Source organism: Malurus melanocephalus, unplaced genomic scaffold, assembly GCF_030028575.1.
Source record: "Malurus melanocephalus ecotype Western Australia unplaced genomic scaffold, MMel_1.1 scaffold_996, whole genome shotgun sequence".
Classification (NCBI taxonomy): Eukaryota; Metazoa; Chordata; class Aves; order Passeriformes; family Maluridae; genus Malurus; species Malurus melanocephalus.
In genome coordinates, this window is record NW_026624228.1 from 94,935 (window position 1) to 104,005 (window position 9,071).

At 51.9% G+C, this 9,071-nt stretch overlaps 1 protein-coding gene across 1 annotated transcript in view; it reads right to left on the reverse strand.

Annotated features, from left to right (window-relative positions):
- Positions 1–5,722, reverse strand: part of ANKRD11 (ankyrin repeat domain containing 11) — a 31,981-nt gene extending 26,259 nt beyond the window's left edge. The window contains exon 1 of the mRNA XM_057386564.1: positions 5,550–5,722. Within this exon, the coding sequence (XP_057242547.1) occupies positions 5,550–5,636 (87 nt within the window). The 5' untranslated portion in view covers positions 5,637–5,722. The remainder of the gene's footprint in view (positions 1–5,549) is intronic.
- Between the last annotated feature and the right edge of the window lie 3,349 nt (positions 5,723–9,071).

Consider the following 9,071-nt stretch of genomic DNA (forward strand, 5'->3'; position numbering starts at 1 on the left):
ACTCCAGCATTTCCTTTAAACCCTCCACATTGAAAACCTTTTGACTTATTTTTTTTCTGAGGTGAACAAAAATAGTTTGGAATAACAAATGATGCCATTTCTACTGCTCTGAGGTGGCAGTGAGGCCAGGGAGCTCCTCTCACCTGCCAGGAATGTTGTGCTGTRAGCAGGTACCCTGGTCTGTCCTAGTTCTATGATTCTATGAAATATTTTATCAAAAGAATAAAATAAAATGTGTATGTTTCCTGAAAAAAAAAGCCACCAAATAAATAATGCACCTTTTCCCACAGTGGCCACCCACATCCTGAACTTTTCCTTACATYGAATTGAACAAAAGGCATCTCTGAACACTTTTAACACACAGGTCTGTGAGGTTCCTGCACTGTGAAGCAGTCAGGGCTGTCAGAGTTCAAGGATGATGCTCTTACACATCCAGGCAAGTTTTCTGCTGAATTATTGCTGCCCAGGATCTCTAAATCTCACTCAACTCAGGAGTGAGAAAAAGGACAGGAAAGATAAAAATRCAGCTCATTCTAGAAAGTTTGAATCCTGGAATTGTTTGGGGTTGGAAGGGACCTTGAAGATTATTCAGTGCCACCCCCTGCTATGGACAGGGACATCTTAAATGAACCCAGGGTGCTCAAAGCTCTGTCCAACCTGGCCTTGGACACTTCCAGGGATCCAGGGGGCACCCTGTGCCAGGGCCTGCCACCCTCCCAGGGAACAATTCCTCCCCAATATCCCGCCTAACCCATCCTCTGTCAGTTCATAAATACTGCCATGTTGCTAAAATCTCCCTGCTGGAGGAGAAACAAAGCAGAGGAATGATGAGCAAGCCYTTTGCAGAGCAGAGGGGGAGCCCTGGCAGTGCCCATGTGAACCCCAGCCCGGGCACGCTCGGGCASAGCTCCCTTTGCATCCCCCCCAGCGCTGGGAGCTGCAGATCCAGTCGGGTCAGCACAATCACACAGCACAGAGCCAAGGCACCGCTTTGAAGATTAATTCCTACAGAAGCACAACGATAACCTTTCCTACTAATTGGAGCAAGGAAGATCCAGACTTTGCTTCCCCCTGGAAAGCAGCGCCTTGCTGGGGATGCCTGCAGCAGCGGGTGGAACATCAAGGCAGYTGGAGAGTCCAATTCCTCAAAGTTTTCATTTTCTTACTTTAAGCTTTACTWCCCTAATTATTTCCAATTCTGTAATGCAGAATTGTCGTCCTTTACTGGAGTAAAACCTGGTTTCATTTTTAGGTCTTGTCATGTTTAAAGTAAGCTCAGACTCGGCAGAATCAGGTTTCACAAATGGAATAAATCCAAATTAAAATCATGGGATCTTGGAATGGTTTGGGTTGGAAAGGACCTCAAAGCTCATCTCATCCCAACTCTTTTTGCCTTGGGCAGGGACACCTCCCACTAGATCAGGCTGCTTAGAGCACATCCAACCCGGCCTGACATTGCAGAGAAACCAGTATGAAAACCCCTGTGTAAGAGCTGGGGCTGCCCAAGGCTGGGACAGGAGTCTGGGGATGGGGAAGAGTCGAGAGCCCAGCAGCAGCACAAGTTCCCCTTTGTAGGTGTTAACAAAATCCCCTCCTGACACATCACATTGCAGTAAGAGTTACTGGATGAGTAACAGAGCCCACCTTGAGCTCCTCCTGCACAAGGGTGGAGATCCTTCACCAGCTGCCCTCTGCTGTGTCTGGAGCACAAACCCACCAAGAACCAGCCCCAGAACCACCCAGAGTGAGGTGGGCATGGAACAGCTTCTGCCATCAGCACCACAGAGCCTGAGAGCATTCGTGACACACAAACTGGCCAAGGGCCAGTTCTCTGAGCAAAAACAACCCTGAGGCTTTTTGATACAGATTTCTGCAAGACAGAGCCATTCAGATGGGGCTCTGAGCAATCYGGTTTAGTGGAAAGGATGAGATGAGCTTTAAGGTCCCTTCCAACCCAAACAATTMCAAACCCATGCAAAGAAATCCGTGTTTCCAGCCCCATCACCTCGCTCACACAGAACCTGACTCTCAGCCCAGTGCTTATGCAGAGCCTTTCAGTGCCAGCCATGGAAATCCCCAAAGCCCTTTGTTCTCCAAAATGAGCTCCAAGCATTTCAGGTTGTGATGTCAGTAATAATTAGGCAGTAAGGAACAAAACCAGCACTGGCAGCCTGGGAGGAGCAGCCCAGGAGGGCTCCAATGCCCCACATCAAACTCCTGCTGTGGGCAAACAACCCACACTGGAAAAAGCAAACGCTGCCATTTGGGACCTTCTCTGCACCAGGGGGTCTGTCCTGACCAGGATCTGCCAGCAAGAAGGGAGAAGGGCCAGAAAGTTCCCACCCTGCATTACAGCAAGGAATGGATGCAGTTTTACCCAAAAAGCAACTGGAAAACACCAAATAATTCCCTGAATTTGGGCCCCTCGTAGCCTTTCCTAAGCCAGAGTACAACACACACACACAAAGTTCCAAAAAGTCTGAATTTATTTTGTTATCAATGCTGCAATAAAACACGTGATGAATGGAGGAGCTGAAGCCCTGTTTCCAGGAGCCTGAGGCACAGGAGTTTGTAGGAAATATGACCCTGTGATGAGCACSGGCTGATTAACTTCACTGAAATGTCATCTCTTCAGTCACCCAGATGCTTCTACAGTTTTCACACCCTGGTGGGTAACTCTGTGCTGGACAGAGAGCCCAGCACTCACTCATCCAGTCAGGAAAGCTCTGACAGCACAACAGTTTGCATGAAGAACTACAAACAAGGACTATGTTCCCTTTTCTGAAAAGGGGAGAAGAGGAAGGAGAAAAACCTCAAGTTTTTTTAACCTCTGCCAGCTCCKACAAGCAAAAAGCGAAGCGTGGTTCTGCTTGGTGCTCACTGCAGCAAAAATGCACTTTTGACTATGCAAGAGGGAGCATTTCCCCATAAAGAGGCAAAGGCTGTGCCGAGCACACGGTGTAACCACGCAGCCAGGCCAGGCCCATCAGGAAATGCTTTCCACAACTGATATAACTCTTGCTGTGCAGCTCTGCTCAGCCTAAGTCATGAGTAATCTCCTCCTGCTACGGGGATCTGTGGATCTAGACCAGAAAGGAGAATTATTCATATATGGCATGCAGATTTTACAAAAGCCTTCAGGCTGCAGGGAGCAGGAGGAGCAGAGCCCGCCCTGGGCAGGCTTGTGCAGCCTTATAAGGGCTCCACTAACCCAGGGAGAACAGCTCCTCATCAATGCCACAGAGCACCCAACACCCTCCAACACGCTCCTTAAACCTCTGCACTCCACGAGTTCCTAAATCCTCCCTGTGGAGGGCAGGGAGCAGAGAGCCAGGGGCGAGATCTGCTCACAGCCTCCTCCTCAGAGCAGGAGGGCTCTGGAACACCACAGCTCACCTGAGAGCAGCTACAGGCTCAGAGGGGGTCAAGCACAAAGCTCAGGTTCCAAAGTTGGTGATCACAGAATCCTGGAATGGTTTGGGTGGGAAGAGACTTTAAAGCTCATCCCATCCCACCCCTGCCATGGGCAGGGACACTTCCACTGTCCCAGGGTGCTCCAAACCCCATCCAGCCTGGCCTTGGGCACTGCCAGGGATCCAGGGGCAGCCACAGCTGCTCTGGGCACCCTGTGCCCTCACAGAGAAGAATTCCTTCCCAGTATCCCATCTAATCCTCCCCTACTTCAGCCCCCTGTCCCTGCAGCACTCAGCCCCCACAGCAGCAGGACCCCCCTCCATCTCCCAGAGCTGCAGAGCCTGGGCATGGAAAGCCCAATTAATGCCAAATCAACTACCCATATTAAGGTCACATGAAAACACTCGGTTGGCACCACTTTGCCACGCTCTCCTGTGCCCATGGTAGGTCCCCGTGCCTGACCCGGGCGCTGCCCTCCCTCTGCAGCCGGGCAGAGGGAAGCTGTGCCAAGTCCCAGCCCGGGCCTCTGAGCGTGTTGACAAAGGCAAGATAAATGCAAGGCAGCGGCTGCTGACAGGCAGGTACAACAGCGTCTGCAGGGAGGAGGTCGGAGTGCTCTTCCCCTGAGTCACTGCTCCAGCTCAGCTTCAGAATTAACCACAATCAGGGCCAAAGCCACTCCGGCTGCAGCTCAAGAGCCTGCGAGCGTCTCCTGTGTTGAAAAAGGCAGAATTAAAGGAGCAGGAACTCTGCCCCGTCCCCTTTCGGTGCCACTCTCGGCAGGCCGTGCCYCTGAATGGGAGGCAGGAATTGTGTCCTAGTTATTTAGCCAGCGGGAGATAACTCCGCTTCCCGGCGTGCCCCGCGCCGCTCGCCAAACCTGCTCTGTAAATAACACGCAGCCTTTAAGCTGCCGGGAGTGGATGAAATAAAATGGGAGCTGATTCATATTCCAACTGATCCTCTCCCTCCCCAAGCACCTGCGCCAGCATTAAGCTTCTTACCCAGCGCAGAGYGAGCCCGTATTTACATACCCTGCACTGCCAGGCACAGCCTCCTCTGCCAGGGTGAACGCTGGCATCTTCCCGAAGCTACTGGGCAACTGTTCCCCCTCCAACACCCCTAATCCTGGATTTTGCCCCCTCCCAGAAGCCCCACACTGTGCCCACAACATCCCTACACCAACCTGCACATGCAGTGACACAGAAAGGAGAATGATGCCACCGAGGTGGCTCCATAACCAAATYCTGCCTGGGATTTTCCTGCTGGTTAGTTTGTATTTTCCTCCTTTCCTCAATAATACGAGGAGTTACTGCCATCACCGTGGTGGGATTGCAGGGAAAGTGATGGAGCTGARGCTCACCATGCTCAGCCTCAGCTCCCAGGGCCTGGCAGAAACTCCCCGGGGAATGCTGAGAAACTGGAGCAAGGAGATGAAAGGGAAGYGCATGAGATTTGTTCCTCAGCAAAATTCAGTAGATGTAGGTTTTCATGTTTATTTAAAGGTAACATTTGCACACAGTTTTCTCCACAACTATTGACTGGAAATGACTGATACTGAGAAGGGGGGGAAAAGCTGAATGAGAGGAGGCTGAGCTCATGCCTGGAGCAAAACCAGATGAAGAGGAGAAGTATAAAGGTATTTATCCTCAAACTCAGATTTCATCTCAGCAGTTTCACCTAAGCCATGCCAAAAACCAGACAACACCTCAAATCAACCCTCAGAAGCAGCAATTTCAGCAGAGCAACTCCCGGGCTGAGCTTGGTCCAGCCGTGCTGCTGGGGGAAGCCAGACCAGCCGAGCTSACAAGGACCTGAATTTCCATCCAGAGGAGGAGAAGCTCCTCCCTCACCCAACACACATTTGAACCATCACCACAGCAATTGGGGCTTCTGCAACTTAGTGCAGAAACTCCAAAAACCACACAAAACTTACAAAACAGACTTTTCCAAAGCACCTCCTGTTCTCAGCTGAGTGGGGTGCAGGTGGGCACAGCCCTTCCTGGGAAGGAGCACAGCCACAGGGAAATAAAACTGGACCCCATCAGCTGGCAGAGCACCAAAACATCAACTTTAACACTCCAGGTTCACAGAGCAGCATCCTCAGAGCAAGGCAGGTGGCACAAACACATTACCTTTTTCCCCGTTTGTTTCTCCACCATGTCGTTGCTGAGAGAGAAATCTTCTGACTGTGGTGTTTTAGAACACCCACCCTTGGGCATCGTTCTGCCTTCCTTACTTGATCTTCATTTATGCTGCCATCGCCTCATCATCAACCGTCTGTTGGAGAGAGGAAAAGAGAGGTCAGACATCAAAAGGATCTTTTCATTGTGGGGGGGAAAGATGAGGCACTTCCCAAGGGATAAACCCCCTCCCAAGCCCTGGATGGCAGACCACCCTCAGACATGGGAAAAGCTCCTGCCACCTTCCCAGTGAGTAAAAAAGGCATCACACATGGAATCACTGAGCTTGGAAAAGACCTCCCAGAGCACCCAGTTCAACCTGTGATCAATCCCCACCTTGTCCCCAGCCCAGAGCACTGAGTGCCACATCCAGTTGTTCCTTGGACACCTCCAGGGATGGGGACGCCACCACCTCCCCTTCCACTGCCTGACAGTTCTTTCCAGGAAGAAATTCCTCCTGATTTCCAACCTGAACCTCCCCTGGCACAGCCTGGGGCTGTTTCCTCTCATCCCATCACTTGTTTCCTGGGAGAAGAGGCCARCTCCAAACTGGATCCTGCAGTGGCAGACAGGACCTGTTTCACAGGCAAGGAATAACCCAGAAAGAATAAAATCCCACCAAAGAGCAACATCCATCCTGYTCTTCAGCCACAGCATCAYCCYAAACCCACATAAAGCTTCCTGCAGCTGTGGCTCTGTCCAGAGCACAGGGACAGGGGGACAGAGCCAGGGCTGGGACAGAGCCAGGGCTAGAACAACCCTGCTCCCCAGTTTGCCACGTTGAATTCCCAGACACTTGAGTATCAAACAAATGACAAAATGTCCATTAAAAATGCATTTTTGAACATGTTGCCATCGTGATATAGAGCAGAAAGCACGGAGGGCTCAGCGTTCCCTCACCCTGCTCCACACCTTGGCCTGGCAAAGCCAACTTGGAGAGGACAAARCGCTCCTGCTCCTCGTGTGTTGCCTGGTTACAGGGCTGGAAAAGCAACTGCCATGTGAAATTCAGTCAGGCACRAGCTGGAACGGGGGTCAGGAACAGCAGCTGGAGCCAAGGCTTTTTTGGGTGAACAAGAATAGCTCCTCTCTRAGAGCAGAGGCTGGAAAGCATCCCTGCAATGGGGTATCTGTGAGCACTGACCCCCAGTAACCCAATGGGTTCCTCTGCCGAGGCTGGAATGACACAAACAGGAACTTTTCCCCAAATAATTGTCACCTGTCAGCTCTAGATTGCACCCATTTACATCTTACAGCAGTGGCTCTGCAGAGCTACAACTGCAGAAAATTGTCCAGGGAGATGGGAATTCCCAGAGAGGAGATAGAGGAGTCTTGTATTCAGAAGTTCCCTGGAAATCCCTTCAAAAATTTCTGTTCCATTTATGCCTCAGAGCTTTGGGACACTTTGGGTTGGTTTGCTTTTTTTTTAAAGGTGATTCAGAGGCCCCAGGCCAGCCTTGCAGCAGCACAAATTCCCAGACCAAAGCACCAGGCACAGACAGCGCTGGTGTTTCCAGCAGGAGACTGTAATTCCCAAGGCAGCCAAACCTCCAGCCCAGCTCCTCTGCCTGGGAAATGGGAAGGTTATTAKCCATATTTAGGAATGAAACTTTGGGAACTGAGACCTCCTCGTGGCCCTGCTCGACATGGAGATAGCTGAGCTTTGGGACACCCCACCAGAGCCTGAGTGTCCCCTCCATGCTGCACATCCATGGGGTGCCTCCAGGAGCAATTCCTGCCATTCCCAGCTCCATGAGCCTCTTTCTGCCAGGCACCATTACATTTAGCCAACTGGRAAAATGTAAAATTATTTCCCTTTGGTTTCACTTACTGGGGCTCATTAWGGTGCAAGTACAGGAGAATGGAGCATGTGCCTGGGAGGACGCAGGAGCAGAGGACAATAGTCCCTTCAATATTCACTGAAAATCTAAGAGGTGCAAATTCAGTTGGAGTGCTGGGCAAAGGAAATTTATTTACACCTTGCAACGGATATTAAACCCAAGCAGCTTCAGCTCTGCTAACAGTGGGACTGAGCCACACTCTGCTCCYACGAGCAGCCAAAATCCAACCCCAMATCATTACCAGTGCCTCGCTCAAAGCACCCAATGTATTCCCCAAAAATTCAAACCCACTCCCAAGCCTTTGTGGCTGCTCGTACCGGGATAGGCACCTATTCACGTGGAGCTTCCAAAACCTGTTTAACTGAGAAAAGGCCAGACGGATGCCAGATTAATTCTGCGCCCCTTCTGTTCGCGGAGCTGACTCATTACACTTGGAAAGCCGGCTGCCTCTCCGGGTAAACACAGCCCTGGCCTGTTCCACAGCTTGCAGGGAGTATCACATTTGCACAACAATTACCGACAACGCCGCAGCCTTCGTTTCATTTTTAAGCACGTTTAATAAGTTCGTTTCATTTTTAAGCACGTTTAATAAGAGTCAGCAGGGAGGCACAGATTCCCGGCTGGAAGAGCCTTCCCCAGCTCACAACGGAACATTTGCAGAGTGCTAAATCTGGGGCTGCAGAATAACAACTTGGCTTCCATCTCTCCTAATTTAGGAGCTGGACCAGCCACTCCCTTTCCACAAGGCCCCTCTCAAACTCACCTCCCTGCAGGAGACAAGCAGCACCTTTCCTATTTCACAAACAATTAACTCAGCTCCTCCGAGGAGCTGATTAATGTGGCTGCACAACACCAAGTGGGAGAGCGAGTGAGCTCAACAGAATATAATCCCTCSTAGTTCTCCAGGAAAACAAAGGAGCTGTTTACCCGTGGCCAGGGGCCAGCCCTGGCTGTGCAGGACTGGGCTCAGCAGACCCCACTGCTGGAGAGGATGGAGCCCACACAACCCCTGGGAAAGCAGTGAATGGACAGGGGAACCTGCCCTGGATGGGTTCAGGGTGGCTGGATCCAGCAGGGAAGGCTGTGGTGGTCCCAGCTCTGGWGCTCTGCCAGCTGGGAGAGAGCTGCAAGGGCACGGATGGCACCCAGCACGGTCACCCTGCTCTGGTCCACCCTGCCCTGGATGGGGTCAGAGCACCCCCAGCACCCCGAGCACCCTCCTGGAGGATGAGGAACAGGACTCTGCCATGGATGGGGTCAGAGCACCCACAGCACCCTGAGCACCCTCCCAGAGGATGAGGAACAGGACTCTGCCCTGGATGGGGTCAGAGCACCCACAGCACCCCGAGCACCCTCCTGGAGGATGAGGAACAGGACTCTGCCCTGGATGGGGTCAGAGCACCCACAGCACCCTGAGCACCCTCCCGGAGGATGAGGAACAGGACTCTGTCCTGGATGGGGTCAGAGCACCCACAGCACCCTGAGCACCCTCATGGAGGATGAGGAACAGGACTCTGCCCTGGATGGGGTCAGAGCCCCCACAGCACCCTGAGCACCCTCCAGAAGGATGAGGAACAGGACTCTCAGTATTACAATCACAAGCAGGGCTGGAGCTGTACAGGGTGAGTCTGGC